The following is a 23,301-nucleotide window of genomic DNA, read 5'->3' as shown; positions in this document are numbered from 1 at the left end:
GGCTGTGGGGGAGAGTGGGAGAGGGAGAGTGGGAGAGGGAGAGTGGGAGAGGGAGAGTGGGAGAGGGAGAGTGGGAGAGGGAGAGTGGGAGAGGGAGAGTGGGAGAGGGAGAGGGAGAGTGGGAGAGGGAGAGTGGGAGAGGGAGAGTGGGAGAGGGACAGTGGGAGAGGGAGAGAGGGAGAGAGGGAGAGGGAGAGAGAGTACTTAGCTGTGCATTGGGCTTGCTCCTCAGATCTCTGAAACCATGCCGTCCCAGTTGGAAGGTGCAATGGACACTCTGATCCACGTCTTCCACAACTACTCGGGCAAAGAGGGAGACATGTACAAGCTCAACAAGGGCGAACTCAGGGATCTTCTGCACAATGAACTTCAGCACTTCCTGGCGGTAAGCACAGCCTGCAACCTGGCTGAGGGGTGGGGGCAAATGCAGATTGAAGACCACACAACTTTTGGCCTCTTCCCCTTCTGTTCTCACTCTGGGTCTTCCACCTGGAAAGTTAACTCCGTTTCTCCCTCCATAGACGCTGCCACAGACTTGCTGAGTGTTTCTGACCATTTGATGCTTTCATTCAACTTTTCTGACTCTCTTTCTTACTTTCTCTGGTAGCACTACTCTACTTACTTATCCTTTTTTTTTTTTAACCATCTGACTTTGATGGGGAAAATTATTTGAGGTGAGCAGTCTTCAGAGCCAAAAGATGTTTCAAACTGTGGGGGTGTCATTATTAGGAAATTGGGTAGCTATACTCTCTGCCCTTTGAAGGCTTTTCCTAGCACTTCTCCCCTCACATGAAGTTTAGTTTAGTTTAATGTGCAGGAAAGAACTGCAGATGCTGGTTTACACCGAAGATAGACACAAAATGCTGGATTAACTCAGCGAGACAGGCAGTCTGAGGAAGGGTCTTGACCCGAAAAGTCACCCATTCCTTCCCTCCAGAGATGATGCCTGTCCCCGCTGAGTTCCCCCTGCATTTTGTGTCTATCGTTAGTTTAGTTTTTATTATCCTCTGTACGGAGACAAGTGAAAAGCTTTTGTTTGGGTACTATCCAGTCAAACAGACTATATATGACTATAGCATAGCTGTAGAAAGAAAGAATCGCAGATGCTGGCTTGTACCAAGATAGATACAAAGTGCTGAAGTAACTCAACAGGTCAGGCAGCATCTCTGGAGAATAAGGATGGGTGACTTTTCAGGTCAAGACCCTTCCTCAGACTGCCTGTCCCGCTGAGTTAATCCTTCCTCAGACTGTCTGAAGAAGGGTCCTGACCCAAAACGCTATGCTGCTGACCCATTGAGTTACTTCAACACTTTGTGTCTATCTGTCTTATACATGACTACAATCGTCATCCATAGTGCACAGATAAAGATAAAAGGTAAAGGATACAGCATTTAGAGGAAAGTTACAACACTGAAATCCACATCAGGACTCAGGTAGAATAATTAGAGGGAAGCTGTTGCCAGGGATTCATCAGGGAACAGATTTAACATTTTGGTCAGAAGAGAAAAGACGGATTGAGGAAAAAACCTTTGGGCAGAAAGTGGTCATGATTTGCAGTTTACTGTCGATAGAGGTAGTGGGGATGGAATCAATCGGGGGCTGTCAGAAGGGAACAAGGTGAACACTTCAATCCCAAAACATTTGCAAGTCAGTGGGGAAAAAGCAGGCAGAAGTCATAAAACATTGTGTTCAGTCTGAAGAAGGGTCTCGACCCGAAACGACACCCATTCCTTCTCTCCAGAGATGTTGCCTGATCCGCTGAGTTACTCCGGCTTTTTGTGTCCATCGCCGGCGAATGGGACAGGTGGGGAATTTTTCTTGGAGCTGGCACAGAGCTGATGGGGTGAATGAAGGACACAAAGTGCTGGAGTAACTCTGTGGGGTCAGGCAGCACCTCTGGAGAACATGGACAGGCGACGATTCGATTCGGGATCCTCCCTCAGCAGAAGGTTTCTGACCCAAAACGCTACCTATACTTGTTTTTCCGAGTTGCTGAGTTACTTCAGCACTTTGTGTGTTTTTTTTGTTGTAAATCGGCACCTGCAGTTCCTTGTTTCGACTGATCGAGTGAATGACCATGGTAACAATTCGTTGATGAACTATGATTCCGTGAGCAAAATGTATTATAGAATCCCAAACATAGATCCTTCAGCCCATCATAGTTGTGCTGGCTTTTTAAAAGTGTTGTCCATTCAGCTCTGCTTTCCTGTTCTTTCCCTCTAGCGTAGGGAATATGTATTTTTAAAATTATGTAGCCAATTACTTTTTGTGTATTGCCATTGAATCTGACCCTCTTATATTTGCAAACAGTGTGTCTTCTGAAGGATTCTTCCATAAACTGGGATACAGTCCTGCTTTTCCAACCTACCTCATTGTAGACATTGGACTTTTGCACTGGAATCTATAACACTGTGATGCTGAGAATCTATATTCTGCGCTCCGCTATTTTTCTCTTCGATCTACCTTTTGTACTTGTGTTTGCCTTAATTGTATTCATGTGCAGTATTATCTTATTGATTGGATAACATGCAAACAAAAGTTATTCACTGTACCTCAGTACACATGACAATAATAAACCTAAACTTAAGCCTTCTGAATGATATTATGGACATGGTTTCTTGCAGGACTGCCAAGCTAGATTTTCTTCTCAGTAACTGTCCTATCTATATTTGCTTTCTGAGCCCCAGTCTGAGGGCTATTAACAATGGATTCTGTTTCCACCATCCCCACAGACGGTAGACAATAGACAATAGACAATAGGTGCAGGAGTAGGCCATTCGGCCCTTCGAGCCAGCACCGCCATTCAATGTGATCATGGCTGATCATTCTCAATCAGTACCCCGTTCCTGCCTTCTCCCCATACCCCCTGACTCCGCTATCCTTAATAGTTCTATCCAGCTCTCTCTTGAATGTATTCAGAGAATTGGCCTCCACTGCCCTCTGAGGCAGAGAATTCCACAGACTCACAACTCTCTGACTGAAAAAGTTTTTCCTCATCTCTGTTCTAAATGGCCTACCCCTTATTCTTAAACTGTGGCCCCTGGTTATGGACTCCCCCGACATTGGGAACATGTTTCCTGCCTCTAACGTGTCCAACCCCTTAATAATCTTATACGTTTCGATAACATCCCCTCTCATCCTTCTAAATTCCAGTGTATACAAGCCTAGTCGCTCCAGTCTTTAAACATATGACAGTCCCGCCATTCCGGGAATTAACCTAGTAAACCTACGCTGCACGCCCTCAATAGTACATTTGCAAATTCTGACTACTCTTTGTGTAAACGTTTTTCCTCCAATCCTTCTTGTATCTTTTGACCAAAATTGTAAATCTTTTCTAAGTTAAATTTGCTACTACGTTGTATGATTGTATAATTGTAGGAAGGAACTGCAGTTGCTAGTTCAAACCGAAGATAGACACAAAAAGCTGGAGTGACTCAGTGGGACAGACAGCCAGAGATGTATGATTGTATAACTTAATTTAAGAAAATCCCAGGTAAATACAATTTCAGAAAGAAACGGAAGCATTTGATGAAAGAGAGAAATGAGAGAAAACTCAAAATGGTGCAAAATGTCTGGTATGAATCTGTTAGGGAAAATGATATAGACAATAGACAATAGACAATAGGTGCAGGAGTAGGCCATTCAGCCCTTCGAGCCAGCACCGCCATTCAATGCGATCATGGCTGATCACTCTCAATCGGTACCCCGTTCCTGCCTTCTCCCCATACCCCCTTACTCCGCTATGTTCCTGAGATGCGAGATATTAAACAATTCTATGCAATTTTCAACTGTAGTGGATAATGATTCGTCCTGACACAAGTTAGCAGCCTCTTCCCTACCGAAAAATGTTCATGAAGTGACTTTGTTGCAAATGGGAGAAAGTTTTTATTTAAAAAACAGGCATATTTGTATCTCGTCACAGACAATCAAGTCTTAAATGGCCATTTGCTTTTATGGACCACAGAACTTCTTCTCCCTTCGTTCTGTGTCAGCACCAACTCAATTTGTAAATCCAGAGGCGCAGATTTAATGGAGACACAAGGTACTGCAGAATCCAGAGCACATCCAGGGTGTGCAGCGTAGGTTTACGAGGTTAATTCCCGGAATGGCGGGACTGTCATATGTTGAAAGACTGGAGCGACTAGGCTTGTATACACTGGAATTTACAAGGATGAGAGTGTCCAACCCCTTAATAATCTTATGTTTCGATAAGATCCCCTCTCATCCTTCTAAATTCCAGTGTATACAAGCCTAGTCGCTCCATATTCTTTCAACATATGACAATCCCGCCATTCCGGGAATTAACCTAGTAAACCTACGCTGCACGCCCTCAACAGCAAGAATATCCTTCCTCAAATTTGGAGACCAAAACTGCACACAGTACTCCAGAATCGAACTAATCTTCAAAAGATTTTTTTTTATTGGTGATGCTGGAATCCGAAACAAAAGCAAAAATTGCTTTAAACCCTCAGCAATGTCAGGCAACCTTTACGGAAAGAGAAGCAAAGTTAATATTTTAGGTAGAGGATCCTTCAACAGAACCATTTAGAAACGGAAGCTGATAAAGTTCTTAAAGTTCCTTGAGGAGATGAGGAGAAATTTATTTAGTCAGAGGGTGGTGAATCTGTGTAATTCTTTGCCACAGAAGGCTTTGGAGGCCAAGTCAATGGATATTTTTAAGGCAGAGATAGATAGATTCTTGATTAGAACGGATGTCAGGGGCAATGGGGAGAAGGCAGGAGAATGGGGTTAGGAGGGAGAAATAGATCATCCATGCTTAAATGGCAGAGCAGTCCTGATGGGCCAAATGGCATAATTCTGCTCCTATCACTTACAACCTTATGAGTAACCAGTGTAAACCTGGGGTTTATAGCAGATGAAGACTGGAGATTAGTGGGGCTGGTCTCGACCAATATGTTGCTTTAATAAATGATTACGACCAATAAAAGACCATGTTTAAACAGTTGCCTGGTGCTGATTACTTATCCCTTTCACAGGCAAGTTTAGTTTAGTTTGGAGATACAGTATGCAAACAGGCCCTTCGGCCCGCCGAGACCGCAATGACCCTCGATCATCTGTTCACGCTAGTTCTATGTTATCCTACTTTCTCATTCACTTCCAACACATTAGGGGCAATTGTACTGAGACCAATTAACCTGCAAAGGAACTGCAGATGCCGGTTTAAACCAAGATAGGCACAAAAGCTTCAGACTGAAGATGGGCCTACGACCCAAAACGCCACCTATTCCTTCTCTCCAGAGATGCTGTCTGACCCGCTGAGTTACTCCAGCTTTTTGTGTCTACCTTCAACCTACAAACCTGCATGCCTTTGGCACATGGGAGGAAAATGTAGCACCCGGAGGAATCCCACACAGTTACAGGGAGAACGTGTGATTGAACCCGGGTCTCTGGCTCTGTGAGGCAGCGGCTCTACCAGCTGTGCCACAGTGTACTGTAGGGTGTGTGTAGGTTTGCAGGAGGGCAACAGGATGATAACGTTAGTAGAGTGGCTGCCTCACAGCTCTAGCGACCCAGGTTCAATCGTGACCTCCGCATTTATTTGGATGGAGTTTACTCATTCTCCCCGTGACCACACGGATTTTCCCTGTTCCTTACACAGATCAAAGAACTTTGTGTTGGTAGATTAATTGGCCACCGTAAGTTGCTCCCAATGTGTGGGTAAGTGGTAGGATATGGGGAGAGTTGACGGGAATATAGAGAGTATTTATGGAGAGAATATAGAGAGGGGAACATGGGATTAGCGTGGGATTGGTGTAAATGGGTGCTTGATGGTCAGTGCGGACTCAATGGGTGGAAGAGCCTGTTTCTGTGCTGGGTGACACAGGTTTCAAAGCACGACCCTCCCAAGCCCCTTCCTCCCCCAAAATTTCTCCCCCTGTGAAAGAAATGGCTATTATTGAAAGCTAGTTGGGGTTCTGATTTCCAATCAGAAATGGAAATTCTGGGTGTTAATTTCTGTAAAGTTTTCCAATGCTTTAAAAATTAGAGTACCCAAACAAATGAGCTCCAATACAAAGCGGAGGCTGTGGTAATACATACCATGGTACAGCGGTGGAGTTGCTGCCTTACGGCACCAGAGACCAGGGTTCGATCCCAACTACGGGTGCTGTCTGTATGGAGTTTGTCCGTTCTCCCCGTGACCACGTGGGTTTTCACCGGGTGCTCCGGTTTCCTCCGACACTCCAAAGACACGCAGGCTTGTAGGCTAATTGGCTTTGGTAAACATTGTAAATTGTCCCTAGTGTGTAGGATAGTGCTAGTATGCAGGGATTGCTGGTCGGCGTGGACTCGATGGGCCGAAGGGCTTGTTTCCACACTCTATCTCTAAAAACTAAACTAAAATATGTTAATTTACAAACAGAAATATATTACGACACACACTTACCATAATTGCATGCAGCAACACAATATCCATGTAGGAAGCGGAGAATCGTTATAAAATCTGCCCTCGTCTCTAACCCTACTGACAGCCCAGAGATAAGTGGTGTGCGATTAGATAAATAAAGAGTAGCCTAATGTAACTACTTTAAATGCATAGCTTCTCCAGATGAGTCAATATTAGCAAAAAAGAAAAACAGTGGCGTGGTGTTGCACTAGAGGGTCAAACATAAACATGAACCTGCTAATTCCTTTATTTACTGTATATGCTACCCAACATATTACATATTTAAAGCAATTTTTATCTTCTGAAACTGCATATTTCCATTGGTTATAATGGCAGATAAAGGCTCAATCTGTATGAATGGCCATGTTCTATTGTTCCAAGAGAATGATTTATCTTGTTTAGACCGAGAAGGGTTTAATGTCCTCAATATTTGAACAGGTGAAGAGTCCTGCAACACCCTGTCTCGCTTCATCCCCTCTGTGATTCCTCCTGCCCTCCAGCTCTACGACCACGTTTTCTCAGCACCTTTTCATATCTCTCGTTTTCCCCTCTCCCCTGACTCTCAGTCTGAAGAAGGGTCTCGACCTGAAACGTCACCTCACCCATTCCTTCTCTCCAGAGATGCAAGGGGGGAGTGCATGCCCCAATCAGCATCAATGGCGCCGAAGAGGAATTGGTTGAGATCTTCAAGTTCCTGGGCGTAAATATCACCCACAATCTGTCCTGGGCCATCTACATGGTCGCTAAGGCCACTAAACCACGCCAACGCCTCTACTTCCTCTTTAAAATAAGGAAGTTCGACGTGACTCTAACAACTCTTACCAACTTCCGCAGATGTACTGTGGGCAGTTGGGTTGCATCACAGCTTGTTTTGGGAGCAGCTCTGCTCAAGACTGCGAGAGGTTGCAGAGAGTTGTGGCTGTAGACCAATCCATCACATGGATTGTCCTCCCCCCACCATCGACTCCATCCACACCACACTGCATCAGCAAAGCAGCCGACATGACCAAGAACCGTTTTCACCCTGCGCGTTCGCACCTCTCCCCTCTCCCATTAGACAGGAGGTACAAGGGCTTGCAACCACGTGCCACTGGATTCAGGAACACCTTTTTTCCCCATTGTTCTCAAACTACTGAAAGGCCTTCCCATTATCCAGGATGTAATCCCAAACTTCCAACCTAGTTCATTGTGAACATAGGATCTTTTTCTCTGTAATTATGCACATGTTTAGTTTAGTTTTGTTTTGTTTAGTTTAGTTTAGTTGTCGCATGTACAGGGATACAGTGAAAAGCTTTTTTTGTAGTGTGCTATTCAGACTATACATGATCAAGCTGTCCACAGTGTACAGATACAAGAGAAAAGGAATAACATTTAGTGCAAAATATAGTCCAGTAAAGTTCAATTAAAGATAGTCTGAGGGTCTCCAATGACGTCGATGATAGGTCAGGACCACTCTCTAGTTGGTGAAAGGATGGTTCAGTTACCAGCTGGGAAGAAACTGTCAAAACTACAAAGCTATAATACTATATTCTACACTCTAGTGTTTTTTCTCTTTACACTACCTGTAGCATCTGTGTACGTCTTGATTGTACACTTGTATAGTATGATTTTATTTGACTGGATAGCATGCAAACTAAATCTTTTCACTGTAAACTGGTATGCGCAATAATAATAAACCAATATCAATACCAACACCAACTTACTTCCTAGGAAAAACAACTGTAAACACTGGTTTGAATCGAAGGTAGACACAGCGAGACCAAGCACAGGCTCGGCGATCATTTTGCTGAACACCTCCGCTCAGTCCGTCTTAACCTACCTGATCTCTCGGTGGCTCAGCACTTCAACTCCCCCTCTCATTCCCAATCTGACCATTCTGTCTTGGGCCTCCTCCATTGTCAGAGTGAGGACCAGCGCAAATTGGAGGAACAGCACCTGATATTTCTCTTGGGTAGTTTACACCCCAGCTGTATGAACATTGACTTCTCTAACTACAGATAGCCCTTGCTTTCCCTCTCTATCCCCTCCCCATTCCCAGTTCTCCCACTAGTCTTACTGTCCCCGACTACATTCTATCTTTGTCCCGCCCCTCCCCTGACATCAGTCTGAAGAAGGGTCTCGACCCAAAACGTCACCCATTCCTTCTCTCCAGAAATGCTGCCTGACCCGCTGAGTTACTCCAGCATTTTGTGTCCAACTTACTTCCTGTTCATTTTTTATTCGAGGCATTAGGGAGGACCCATAAGACAAAAGTTTAAACAAGCAAATCTATTCACACCATTAGTAAACTGTAACTAGTAAACTATTCACAGTTTATTATCAACATAACTAACTTTATCTCTAAAGTCTAAAGTAAAGTTTAGAGAAATGTCAGCAGCTGGAAGAAATATACTTGCACATAATTCGAATTTCCCTCATGATTTTATACACCTCTATAACATCACCCCTCATCCTCCTGCGCTCCAAGGAATAAAGTCCTAGCCTGCTCAACCTCACCCTATAGCAAAATCATGAGGGAAGTAGATCGGGTAGACGCACAGAGTCTTTTACCCAGAGTAGGGGAATCAGGAGAGAAGATAGGTTTAAGGTGAGGGAGGAAAGATTTAATAGGAACCTGAGGGGCAACTTGTTTTACACAAAGGGTGGTATGTATATGGAACGAGTTGCCGGAGGAGGTAGATTGTATTTATGTATAGTATTATCTGATATGATTAGATAGCAGCGAAACATCGTTTTCCAATATACCTCAGTCCTCAAGTCCTGGCAACATCCTAATTCAGTGATATTTTAATAATGTAATATTAAACTAAATATCTCATCAGCTTCCTCATTTTTTTCTTTTCAGGCCCAGAAGGACCCGTCACTAGTGGACAATATCATGAAAGATCTCGATTCCAACAGAGACAACGAGGTGGACTTCAATGAATTTGTTATTTTAGTTGCTGCTCTGACCGTTGCCTGCAATGAATTCTTTCAGGAGACAATGAGAAAAAAGGAAAAAGCAAAATAGAACTTAATGTATATACTGACCGGGCATCGTAAAGACCATGCTAAAAATAATCACATTTGCTTGTCAATTTTCCTATAAAGAATCGCTGTAACTTCTATGCGTGTGTATGTTGTAAGTAAGTGTTTGTAATTTGTTTGGAATGCAATAAAATGTTCACAGGATGTACAAATGCTTTGTAAAATATTATTTTCTACAGTATGTTGTCACAAGTTCACAAGTTATAGCAGTAGAATTAGGCCATTCGGCCCATCGAGACCAGTGCGACATTCAATCATGGCCGATCTCTGCCTCCTAATCCCATTTTCCTGCCTGCTCCCCACAACCCTTGACACCTGGTCTAATCAAGAATTTGTCTATCTCTGTCTTCAAAATATCCACTGACTTGGCCTCCACAGCCTTCTGTGGCAATGAGTTCCATAGATTAACTACCTTCTGACTAAAGAAGTTCCTCCTCACCTCCTTTCTAAAAGAGCGCCCTTTGATTCTGAGGCTATGACCTCTGGTCCTCGACACTCCCACCAGTGGAAACATCCTTTCCACATCCACTCTATCTTTGCCTTTCATTATTCTGTAAGTTTCAGTGAGGTTCCCCCTCAACCTTCTAAACTCCAGCGAGTAGAGGCCCCAGTGCTGCCAAACGCTCATCATATGTTAACCAACTCATTCCTGGAATCATTCTTGTAAACCTCCTCTGCACCCTCTCCAGAGCCAGCACATCCATCCCTCAGATATGGAGCCCAAATCTGCTCACAGTAGTCCAAATGCAGCCTGACCAGCGCCTTATCGAGCCTCAGCATTACATCTCTATGTTGTCAACGAACATGCCCTTGTTAAGTTCCATCCACATCACTAGTTTTCTACCCTGCTGCATGATCGGACATGCTTTGAAATATGTTGCAGTGGTCAGAATGAGTCAGCGGATTTTAATGCAATTTTCAGTTTATTTGCGCAAGAAATGTAACAAATAGACCCGGGAAGAGGCTATTTTGCCCCTTGTTCCTACCTGCTCCACCATTCAAAGATGCTGAGATCAAAGGAAGATAACTCCTATCTTGGTCAGCAATAAAAAATGATCCTGTGCATGTAGAATGTAGAACAGCTCCTGACCCAGTGTACATTGAAATTAAATGATCAAAATTTAAGCTGAACTAGTTCTCCATCTTCTGTACCAAGAGAAAAACATTCCAGGTTTTAGAGTTATGAAGTTAAATACACAGATTAAGCCAATATTTATGGGAAACATAGTACAAGCTGGCAGAGGCATTGAGCATCACAGGCAATAACACTATTTGAATCTTGACAATAGTTTACACAATAGACAATAGACAATAGGTGCAGGAGGAGGCCATTCAGCCCTTCGAGCCAGCACCGATGTCAAGTCAAGTCAATTTTATTTGTATAGCACATTTAAAAACAACCCACGTTGACCAAAGTGCTGCACATCTGATTAGGAAAAAAAAAAAGAAACATACAGTGATCATGGCTGATCATTCTCAATCATTACCCCGTTCCTGCCTTCTCCCCATACCCCCTGACTCTGCTATCCTTAAGAGCTCTATCCAGCTCTTGTATGCATTCAGAGAATTGGCCTCCACTGCCTTCTGAGGCAGAGAATTCCACAGATTCACAACTCTCTGACTGAAAACGATTTTTCCTCATCTCAGTTCTAAATGGCCTACCCCTTATTCTTAAACTGTGGCCCCTTGTTCTGGACTCCCCCAACATTGGGAACATGTTTCCTGCCTCTAACGTGTCCAACCCCTTAATAATCTTAAACGTTTCGATAAGATCTCCTCTCATCCTTCTAAATTCCAGTGTATACAAGACTAGTCGCTCCAGTCTTTCAACGTATGACAGTCCCGCCATTCCGGGAATTAACCAAGTAAACCTAGGCTGCACACCCTCAATAGCAAGAATATCCTTCCTCAAATTTGGAGTTTGTAAGGTTTCCTTTTATTTCTACTGGACTGAGACTCGCGGTACACAATATTATTTTGTAGTAATGTTCGGTGTTCCGGATGTGTCCTGCTTTACATCGGTGAGCCCATATATCGACTGTTTCATCTAACAGCAATGCTTGGCGCCTGGGCCTACCAGACCTCTTGGTTGTTAATAATTTTAACTCCTCTTCCCATTTTCCATACTGACCATTTTGTTTTGGGCCTCCACCAATGCCAGAGTACGGCCACCTGCAAACTAGAGGTACAACACCTCTTATTCTACCCGGGCGGCCTGCAACCCAACAGGACGAATATTGAATTCTCCAACTTTAAGTAACAACCCTCCTAATTCCCATTCCCCCTTCCCTCCACTTTTCACTAGGATGCACACTCATTTCTCCCACTATCCTGTCGCCCACCCCCTGTCCACTTCCACCTTTCCTCTAGCTTCACAATTCACTCTTCTCTCTTTATCAGACCACCTTTCGTCTTCTTTTCATCTCTGGTCTTTGTCCACCCATCTGCTGATCAAACCTCTTTACACTTGTACATAAGTTTATCAGTGATAGGAGCAGAATTAGGCCAATAGGCCCATCAAATCTACTCCGCCATTCAATCATGGCTGATCTATCTTTCCCTCTCAACCCTATTTCGCCTGCCTTCCCCCCATAACCCCTGATACCATCTCCAAATGGTCTCCAAATTTGAGGAAGGACATTCTTGCTATTGAGGGAGTGCAGCGTAGGTTCACTAGGTCAATTCCTGGAATGGCGGGACTGTCGTATGTTGAAAGACTGGAGCGACTGGGCTTGGATACACTGGAATTTAGAAGGATGAGAGGGGATCTTATTGAAACATATAAGATTATTAAGGGATTGGTCATGCTAGAGGCAGGAAACATGTTCTCGATGTTGGGGGAGTCCAGAACCAGGGGCCACAGTTTAAGAATAAGGGGTAGGCCATTTAGAACGGAGATGAGGAAAAACTTTTTCACTCAGAGAGTTGTAAATCTGTGGAATTCTCTGCCTCGGAAGGCAGTGGTGGCCAATTCACTGGATGCTTTCAAGAGAGAGCTAGATAGAGCTCTTAATGATAGCGTAGTCAGGGGGTATGGGGAGAGGGCAAGAACGGGGTAATGATTGTGAATGATCCCGAAGGGCCAAATGGCCTACTCTTGCACCTATTGTCTATTGTCACCCTTACTAATCAAGAATCTATCTATATCTGGCTTAAAAATATCCATTGGCTTGGCCTCCACAGCCTTGTATCCACATATCACTTGTTTATGGGATGGGGGAAGAGCTTTACATCATGGCGGGCCCGGGATTTGTAGAGGAGTGGGCATAGGTTTTTTCTCTGAAGAAGGATCCTCACCTGGAATGTCTCTGATTGGTCTCAAGAAGGGTCCGGACTAGAAACATCACCTATCTATGTAGGTCGGGGATGCTGCCTGACGCGTTGAGTTACTCCAGCATTTTGTGTCTTTCAACATATCACCGGCCAAGCTTTGTCCAGCCTCCACCACTTTTCATAGCTTTCTTCCCCCTACTACAAGAAGGATCCCGACCTAAAACATTATCTAAGGTATCACAAAAGCTGGAGTAACTCAGCGGGTCAGGCAGCATCTCAGGAGAGAAGGAATGGGTGACGTTTCGGGGCGAGACCCTTCTTCAGACCGATGTCAGGGGGGGGCGGGACAAAGAAAGGATGTAGTTGGAGACAGGAAGACAGTGGGAGAACTGGGAAGGGGAAGGGGAAGAGAGGGACAGAGGAGCTATCTAAAGTTAGAGATGTCAATGTTCATACCGCTGGGGTGTAAGCTGCCCAAGCGAAATATGAGGTACTGTTCCTCCAATTTGCGTGGGCCTCACTATGACACTGGAGGAGGCCCATGACAGAAAGGTCAGACTGGGAGTGGGAGCGGGAGTTGAAGTGATGAGCCACAGGGAGATTAGGTTGGTTAAGGCGGACTGAGCGAAGGTGTTGAGCGAAACAATCGCCGAGCCTGTGTCTTGTCTCGCCGATGTAGAGAAGTTGATATCTGGAACAGCGGATACAATAGATGAGGTTGGAGGAGGTGCAGGTGAACCTCTGCCTCACCTGCCTCACTGTTTGGGTCCTTGGATGGAGTCGAGGGGGGAGGTAAAGGGACAGGTGTTGCATCTCCTGCGGTTGCAGGGGAAAGTGCCTGGGGAGGGGGTGGTTAGGGACGAGTGGACCAGGGAGTTATGGAGGGAAGCAGAACGGGGAGGAAATGGGAAGATGTGGTCAGTATCATCTATCCATGTCTTCCAGAACTACTGTGTTACTCTGGCATTTTGTGACTTTAATTATGTAGTAGTAAATATTTATAGCAATAAACATTACAACCCAATGGTATGAGCATCAAATTTTCCAATTTTAGGGAACCACATTCCTCCCTCCCCCTTCTTCCCCCACCTCTCTCTCGCCCCCCCCCCCCTCCTTTCTCCCCCGCCAGTTCCCGACCTGGACTCGCACCAATGTCTCCCCTTCCGCCTACATTCCTTCCTCTAGCTTCACAATTCACAACTCTTCAATCCTTTTGTCGCACACCTTCTGCCTTCACTTCTCGGGCCTTTGTCTAACCATCTGCCTTTCAAAACCCCCTTCACCTGCCAGGCTTCGACTTGCCCCTCCTCTCTTCCCGCTTTCTTCCCCCCCCCCACAATCAGTCTGAAGAAGAGCCCATAACGTCATCTATCCATGTTCTCCAGGGACACCGTCTGACCCGCTGAGTTACTCCAGCACTTTGTGTCTTTTAAAAAAAAAACAGCATCTGCAGTGCCGTGTTTTTATATTATTCCTTGCAAACAAATGATTTCTCATTTCTTTCTTTCTAATTCTGTTCCTCTCTACATTTCATTGAGAAAGGCTTCAGCTTCTCATGAATGGATTCTTCGTCCGAATAGATCTGTTTCCATCTTGATGACAAATGTTAAGGCTTTTCATCCTGGCGTTCCATTGTTCCATTCCTTATCTCAAAATTACAGGCACATGAATCTTGTCACTCCAGCAAACTCTTAAACCATGATATCAGTTGCATTGTTGCCTGTCGGATAAAATATCCTGGGAATAAACCCTTCCATTAAGTAAAATGACCCTACTCATATCGGATCAGACCAAGACCTCAACCCACACAATCTTCTTACAAATTGTATTGTCTGGCCTCATGTAGGTTATAGCCCAGTCCATGATTGATGTTCATAAACTTGATCACTGTAAGACCTTAAGTAATGAAATGAATGATTGTCTGGACTGTTTTTCTCTGCTGTTGACAGATTGAACTACAGTGCATTCAGAAAGTATTCAGGCCCCTTCACTTCAGTTATTTCTTTTTAATTACTTTGCAAAAAATTCTAAACACCTGTTTTCGCTTCTTCATTCTGGGGTATTGTGTGTAGATTGATGATAAAAAAAAAAGAATTTAATCCATTTTAAAATAAGGCTGTAACGTAACAAAATGTGGAAAAAGTGAAGGGGTCTGAATACTTTCTGAATGCACTGTATATTGTCTGTGGCAGAGCCTCTTTTTTGTTTATAGCACCTGTGAAGAGGTGACTTAAATGGAAATAAACATTTTATCTGACAAATAGTATCCCGAGAATGTAGTGCACAGTGAATATTACATTGCCATTTCAGAATGCTTAATTCAAGGTTTAGAGCTATACAGCATGGAAGGAGGCCCTTCGACTCAACTTGTTCATGCTGACCATGGGGGTGGCACGGTGGCGCAGCGGTAGAGTTGCTGCAGTACAGCGCTTACAGCGTCAGAGACTCGGGTTCGATCCCGACTATGGGTGCTGTCTGTACGGAGTTTGCACATTCTCCCCGTGACTGCATGGGCTTCCTCTGAGATCTTCGGGTTTCCTCCCACACTCCAAAGACGTACAGGTTGGTAGGTTCATTAGCTTGGTATACGTGTAAAATTGTGTGTGTAGCATAGTGTTAATGTGTGGAGACCGATGGTCGGTGGGCCGAAGGGCCTGTTTCTGTGCAGTATCTCTAAACTAAATAAAATTAAACTGACCAAATTAGCATACTGGACCAATCCTATTCGCCTGCATGTGGCCCACAATCCCAAACCCTTCCTGTCCATATATCTGTCCCAATGCCTTTTGAAAGTCGCAATCCCATCCACTTGCATGGCCTCCTTTGGAGATCATTCCAGATAAGGATTATCCTCTGATTTACTAAGTTTTCCTTCAGGTCCCTTGTAAATCTCTCCCCTCTCCCCTGCGCCCTCTAGTTTTAGGATCCTCGATTCTGGGAAAAACATGACATCAGTCTATCCATGTCCCTCCTGATTTTGGAAATTTCAGTGAGGTCATCCCTGGGCTCTAAAGAAAAAAAATCCCAGTCTATCCAATCTCTCCATATATGTCATTCCCACAAGTCCAGGTTGTTGTTGTTCATCCTTCGGGTTCGAAGATGACCATGACTTCACTTTCAGTTGGAGGATTGGTGACTGTGGGTCCAGAAGTGACTGGTGAGACCAATCCGGGCCCGGAAGGCACGCCCACACATAGGACACAAGTGGATGGGTGCTGCAGTGGAAGTGGAGGTAGCCCGGGCCTTGCGCAAGTCCAGGTACCAGCCATGCCATTTTCTTCTTGCACCCTTTCTAATTAAATGGACTAAACATATGGTCCTAAACATATGGATTGTCATATGTTGAAAGACTGGAGCGACTAGGTTTGTATACACTGGAATTTAGAAGGATAAGAGGGGATCTTATCGAAACGTATAAAATTATTAAGGGGTTGGACACGTTAGAGGCAGGAAACATGTTCCCAATGTTGGGGGAGTCCAGAACCAGGGGCCACAGTTTAAGAATAAAGGGTAGGCCATTTAGAACAGAGATGAGGAAAAACTTTTTTAGTCAGAGAGTTGTGAATCTGTGGAATTCTCTGCCTCAGAGGGCAGTGGAGGCCAATTCTCTGAATACATTCAAGAGAGAGCTAGATAGAGCTCTTAAGGATAGCGGAGTCAGGGGGTATGGGGAGAAGGCAGGAACGGGGTACTGATTGAGAATGATCAGCCATGATCACATTGAATGGCGGTGCTGGCTCGAAGGGCCGAATGGCCTTCTCCTGCACCTATTTTCTATTGTCTATTGTCTATAAATGACATCCTTTCCATAACTGCAGCAGGAATTGAATTCCGAGTTAGAAGTAAATGTAGTACTAACTAAGCAATAGAAGCACTTAGTGGTTTTCAAGATTCTCGCCAGATGTAAAAGGACAGTCCTGAAATAAGTCCTATGAATCCAATTTGAAATATCTCACCACAGGTGGCATTTGCTTTATTCTGAATTGACTCATGGAGCTCCTATTATTAATGGATAGAATTCTAACTCAATAGAGTGGAAATATAAAAACATATCCAGAAAGTCAAACGACTTGGTGCATTGTGCTATGTCAGAGGACATGAAGATTGTCACCCATTATCACGTTCCTTATTTATCAGACTCCAGCATGACAGCCTTTGTGTTCTTGCTTCTCAACGTCCAACAGTTCTCATAACTTCATAAGTCGTAGGAGTAGAATTAGGCCATTCGGCCCATCGAGTCTATTCCGCCATTCAATCATGGCTGATCTATCTTTCTCTCCTAACCCCACTCTCCTGCCTTCTCCCCATAACCCCTGATACCCGTACTAATCATGAATATGTCAATCTCCCCCTTAAATATGCCCAATGAGTTGGCCTCCACAGCCGTCTGTGGCAATGAATTCCACAGATTCTCCACCCTCTGAATAAACAAATTCTTCCTTATGTCCTTTCTAAAGGTATCTCCACCTTCATCCCCGTCTCCCTCCCCTCACTTCGCTCTTTTTTCTCTCTCTTCTGTCTGCCTTCATGTCTGCCTCCCAACTCCATCTCCACTACCTGGCTTCACCCCTCCCGAATCCACCAGTCACCTTTGGTAAAACAAAAAGTGCTCGAGTAACTCCACGGGCAGCATCTCTGGAGAAAGTGGACAGGTGGCATTTCATGTCGGGACCCTTCTTCAGACTCAATCACCTCTTGGTTCTGTTTCACCACTCCTTCTCTTCTTTACACTGACTATATCCGCCCTCCCCACTCTCATTCCTGATACATGGTTTCAACCTAAAGCGTTAATCATATATATACACCGGAAACAGGCCTTTTCGGCTCTCCAAGTCCGTGCCGCCCAGCGATCCCCGTACATTAACACTATCCTACACACACTAGGGACAATTTTTTTTTTTTACATTTACCCAGCCAATTAACCTACATACCTGTACGTCTTTGGAGTGTGGGAGGAAACCGAAGATCTCGGAGAAAACCCACGCAGGTCACGGGGAGAACGTACAAACTCCTTACAGTGCAGCACCCGTAGTTAGGATCGAACCTGAGTCTCCGGCGCTGCATTCGCTGTAAAGCAGCAACTCTACCGCTGCGCTACCGTGCCGCCCTTTATCATTAATCATTCCTTTCTATACACAGATACTGCTCGGCCCACTGAGTTGCTCCAGGGAATGTGTGTTGCTTCAGGTTCCAGCATCTGCAGTCCTTTGTGCAACCATGACAATTGTCCCCAGTGTAAATTACTTAATACTGCAGCTTTATTGGACCAGTAAGAGTTTTGGTAAAAACACCCAATATTGACAACCAGTGGTATTTTAGTTTAGAGATACAGCATGGAAATAGGCCATTTGTCCCACTGAGTCCGCGCCGACCAGCGATCCCCGCACACTAACACTATCCTACACAATAGGGACAATTTACAATTATATCAAGCCAATTAACCTACAAAACTGTAAGTCTTTAGAGTGTTGAAGGAAACCAGAGATCTCGGAGAAAACCCATGCAGGCCAAGGGGAGAACGTACAGCCAATCACCTGTACAAACCTGTAGGGAAAAAAACTGCAGACGCTGGTTGAAATCGAAGGTAGACACAAAATGCTGGAGTAACTCAGCAGGTCAGGCAGCATCTCGGGAGAGAAGGAATGGGTGACATTTCGGGTCGAGACCCTTCTTCAGACTAACAAACCTGGTTCTCTGGCGCTGTAAGGCAACAACTCAACCACTGAGCCACTGTGCCGCCCTCAGTAGTTGCTGAATTAAAAATTATTTTATAACCAATATAATTTTAAGAACTGCCATAAAAAGGCACAAAATGCTGGAGTAACTCAGTGGGTCAGGCAGCATGCCTGGAGAACATTACAGTTAAGTAACAAAACATAATTTAAACATTTAGTAAAATTGTTCTAGCTGAATGACATCCAATGCAAACCAATTAATTTTATGATTCAATCTGGTACGTCAACAAGAGTGTTAAATGAGTCATCAAAACACCCATCAGGTATTTTCAGGTGGCAATGACGATGGATAATATCCATTGCCTCGGCATTGAAGTCCACTTATGTCCGAGCGTTGGTTCCAATTGATCTATTATGTAACTAAGAAAAGCATAGTTACTACTCAGGGTGCCATTTTAACGGTCATCTCCAAGCAAACAAAACACCAAATAATTATATCTGCCTGTCTTTAACTCATATGGGCCAACAATAAAGAATGTCATATTTAAATAAAAGAGCTGATTCACCATCTACAAGTAGCATCTTTCAAAGATAACAGTCATGAATCACCATACTCATTAATGTTACAATTAGTTTTGGCAGGCGTCTGAAGGACCAGTTTAAAATATTCATATTATGGTACAGAATACTTAAAAATTTACCGTAAATGTTAACTGCAACAAAAACAGGAATATGTCATATCACAATATTGCTGCGGCAGAGTGGTACAACGGTAGAGTTGCTGCCTTACAGCGCCAGAGACACAGGTTCGATCCTCACTAGGGGTGCTGTCTGTACGGAGTTTGTACGTTCTCCCCTTGACCGCATTAGGTTTTCCTCAGGTGCTCCGGTTTCCTCCTGCACTCCAAAGATGTGCAGGTTTGCAGGTTAATTGGCTTCGGTAGAGATTGCAAATTGTCCCTAGTGTGTGTAGGACAGTGCTAGTGTACAGGGATCGCTGGTCGGCGCGGACTCGGTGGGCTGGAGGGCTTGATTCCGTGCTCTATCTCTAAACTATACTAAATTCAACTAAATATTCATCTGGGAATATGAAATTTGAGCAGAAAGCTAGGCAACTTTACTAAAGTACAATATATTATTCAAACCAAGATTAGAATAATTTTAGAAACACAGAAACTTAGATGCAGGCGTAGGCCATTCGGCCCTTTGAGCCAGCACCGCCATTCAATATGATCATGGTTGATCATCCAAAATCCCTGTTCCTGCTTTTTCACCGTATCCCTTGATTCCATTAGCCCTAAGAAATATATCTAACTCTCTCTTAAAAACCTCTGGTGAATTGACCTCCACTGCCTTCTGTAGCAGAGAATTCCACAGATTCACAACTCTCTGGGTGAAAAGGTTTTTCCTCATCTCAGTCCTAAATGGCCTATCCCTTATTCTTAAACTGTGACTTTCATTTTGCCTTTCAAGAGATTTGAACTAGGTTCACGGGGAAATAGATGAATTGGCTTCTGTGCAAAATTGTAAATTGCCCCTAGTATGTAGGCTTGTGCTAGTGTACGGGGTGATCGCTGGTCGGCGAGGACTTGGTGGGCCAAAGGCCCACTGTTTCGGCGCTGGATCTCCAAAGTCCAAAGTGTTGTCAGACAAATGTAGAAGAGTTAACGGAAGGGCCAAGAGGAAAGCTGAAGCTATTGCAAATACAAATTTGTCACCTTCCCAGCCGGAAAGAAAGAGTGCAACATGTTCCATTTTATTGCTGGTCACAAATTGCAACAATGCAAGACCTGCACAGTGCTCCTGGAAAAACTATTTATAAATGAGAAAGTTTTGCAAAGTTAAATGCACCTTATAAATACAGCAAATAAAGGAGAGCTACTGGGGGAAAAAAACTCAACAGGTCAAGCAGCATCTGTGGAGGGAAATTGACAGCCAATGTTTTGGGTCGAAAACCTTCATCTGGACTGAAAGAAAAACGGGGAAATAGTCAGTGTAAAGAGGTGTGGGGAAAGATGGGGCCCATGTCTGTTAAGCAATACGTTGATACCAGTGAGAGGGGATTCATTGGCAGAGAGCTGACTTTATAAGACTACTAGACCAAGTGGACCCGTTGGGCCCAAACCTCTCCTCCATTGGTGCAGCACCCTCTTCTACCCCCCTCCCTCCCCTCCCCCCTCCCCCTCCCCCTCCCTCCCCTACCCGTCCCCTCCCCACCTCCTCCTCCTCCCCCCTCCCCCTCCCCCTCCCCCACCCCTCCCCAAGCTATCGTGTACCGTTTTGGCTGTAGTTCGATCACAAATAAACAAACAAACGAGAGTTTTAGTATATAGTATTCAGACTATATGTATGACATATTTAAATTCATGGAAATATTTCAGGTTCCCCTTGGAACACTAACATGCTGTTAAATTCTGATGATTGAATTTCAACCAAATGATCACCAAATGGGAAAAACACACCCACCAACATTTCACATAGAACTTGGAACATGGAGCAACACAGCACAGGAACTCCAGGTCCATTGGCCCACAATGTCCATGCCGAACATAATGCCATGTTGAACTGATCTCCGATCTGCAATCGTGCATTACAACCGCAACACCCTTTTAAACCTCAACTCCAACAGCAGCATTTCTTACTTTAACTAAGCTCTTCCTAATCTCCTCTCAGATCAGTCGCTGGCACTGAATGTTGTTCCCTTTATCCTGTATCTGTACACTGATTATAATCATGTATAGACTTTAGGATGGAGAGTGACTCCGTTAATTCAGAGACCAGGGTCCTGAACTTAAAGAAAGGAGACTTTGAAGGTATGAGATGGGAATTGGCTAGGATAGACTGGCAAATTAACTTAAAGGGTTGACGGTGGAGATGCAATGGCAAAGATTTAAAGACCGCATGGATGAACTCCAAAAATTGTTCATCCCTGTCTGGTGAAAAAATAAAACGGGGAAGGCAACTCAACCACGGCTAACGAGGGAAATCAAGGATAGTGTTAAATCCAAGGAAGAGGCATATAAATTGACCAGAGAAAGCGGCAAACCGAAGGACTGGGAGAAATTTAGAACTCAACAATGGAGGACAAAGGGGTTAATTAAGAGGGGGATGACAGAGCATGAAAGAAAGCTTGCTGGGAATATAAAAACTGACTGCAAAAGCTTCTTCAGATATGTAAAAAGGAAAAGATTATTGAAGACAAATGTAGGTCCCTTACAATTGGAGACAGGTGAATTTATAATGGGAAACAAGAAAATGGCAGAACAGTTAAACGGATACTTTGGTTCTGTCTTCACTAAGGAAGACACCAACAACCTCCCAGAAATACTAGGAGACCGAGGATCTCGTGGAAGGGAGGAACTGAAGGAAATCCACATTAGTCAGGAAATTAGGTAAACTGTTGGGACTGAGGCAGATAAATCCCCAGGGCCTGATGGTCTGTATCCTAGAGTACTCAAGGAGGTGGTCCGAGAAATCATGGATGCATTGGTGATAATTTTCCAATGTTCTCTCGACTCTGGATCAGTTCCTGTGGACTGGAGGGTAGCCAATGTAACTTTTACACTTTTTAAGAAAGGAGGGAAAGAGAAAACAGGGAATTATATACCAGTTAGCCTTACATCAGTAGTGGGGAACATGCTCGAGCCGATTATTAAAGATGTTATAGCAGCACATTTGGAAAGCAGTATCAGGATCAGTCAAAGTCAGCATGGATTTATGAAGGGGAAATCATGCTTGACTAATCTGGAATTTTTTGAGGATGTAACAAGTAGAATGGATAAGGGAGAGTTAGTGGATGTGGTGCATCTGGACTTTCAAAAAGCCTTTGACAAGGTCCCACACAAGAGATTAGTGTACAACATTAGAGCACATGGTATTGGGGGTAGGGTATTGATATGGATAGAGAACTGGTTGGCAGACTGGAAGCAAAGAGTAGGAATTAACAGGTCCTTTTCAGAATAGCAGGCAGTGACTAGTGGGGTGCCGCAAGACTTGGTGCTGGGACCCCAGTTATTTACAGTATGTATTAACGATTTAGACCAGGGAATTAAATGTGACATCTCCAAGTTTGCAGATGACACAAAGCTGGGTGGCAGTGTGAGCTGCGAGGAGGATGCTTTGAGGCTGCAGGGTGACTTGGATAGGTTGCATGAGTGGGCAGATGCATGGTAGATACTGTATAGCGTGGATAAATGTGAGGTTATCCACTTTGGTGGCAAGAACAGGAAGGCAGATTATTATCTGAATGGTGTCAGATTGGGAAAAGGGGAAGTGCAACGAGACCTGGGTGTGCTTGTACATCAGTTACTGAAAGTAAGCATGCAGGTACAGCAGTCAGTGAAGAAAGTTAATGGTGTGTTGGCCTTCATTGTGAAAGGATTTGAGTTTAGGAGCAAGGATGTCCTACTGCAGTTGCACAGGGCCCTGGTGAGACTGGACCTGGAGTATTATGTGCAATATTGGTCTCCTAATTTGATGATGAACATTATTGCTATTGAGGGAGTGTAGCGTAGGTTCACCAGGTTAATTCCCAGGATGGCAGGATTGACATATGATGAAAGAATGGGTCGATTGGGCTTGTATTCATTGGAATTTAGAAGGAAGACAGATCTTATCGAAACATATAAAATTCTTAAAGGATTGGACAGGCTAGATGCAGGAAAAATGTTCCCGATGTTGGGATAGTCCAGAACCAAGGGTCACAGTTTAAGAATAAGGGGTCGGCCATTTAGGACTGAGAAGAGGGAAAACTTTTTCACCCAGAGAGTTGAGAATCTTAGGGTTAAAGGAATCATGGGATATGGGGACAAAGCAGGAATGCGGTACTGATTTTAGATGATCAACAATGATCATATTGAATGGCAGTGCTGGCTCGAAGGGCCAAATAGCCTACTCCTGCACCTATTTTTCTATGTTTCT

The 23,301-nt window shown here is 44.2% G+C and overlaps 1 protein-coding gene across 1 annotated transcript; it reads left to right on the top strand.

Annotated features, from left to right (window-relative positions):
- Positions 1-244: 244 nt before the first annotated feature.
- Positions 245-9,416, top strand: s100z (S100 calcium binding protein Z). Its single transcript, XM_078397106.1, has 2 exons — positions 245-385; positions 9,252-9,416. The coding sequence occupies exons 1-2, from the start codon at positions 245-247 to the stop codon at positions 9,414-9,416; spliced, it is 306 nt and encodes a 101-aa protein (XP_078253232.1).
- Positions 9,417-23,301: the final 13,885 nt, after the last annotated feature.

Source organism: Rhinoraja longicauda, chromosome 3, assembly GCF_053455715.1.
Source record: "Rhinoraja longicauda isolate Sanriku21f chromosome 3, sRhiLon1.1, whole genome shotgun sequence".
In the NCBI taxonomy this organism is placed as follows: Eukaryota; Metazoa; Chordata; class Chondrichthyes; order Rajiformes; family Arhynchobatidae; genus Rhinoraja; species Rhinoraja longicauda.
The sequence above is the reverse complement of the archived record's forward strand: the minus strand, read 5'-3'. Positions and strand labels throughout refer to the sequence as shown.

Bases quoted from the DNA above. Each gene is read 5' to 3' on its own strand.
- s100z (XM_078397106.1), top strand. From the start codon at position 245: ATGCCGTCCCAGTTGGAAGGTGCAATGGACACTCTGATCCACGTCTTC. The intron at 386-9,251 runs GTAAGCACAGCC...TTTTCTTTTCAG, and splicing joins AACTTCAGCACTTCCTGGCG to GCCCAGAAGGACCCGTCACT.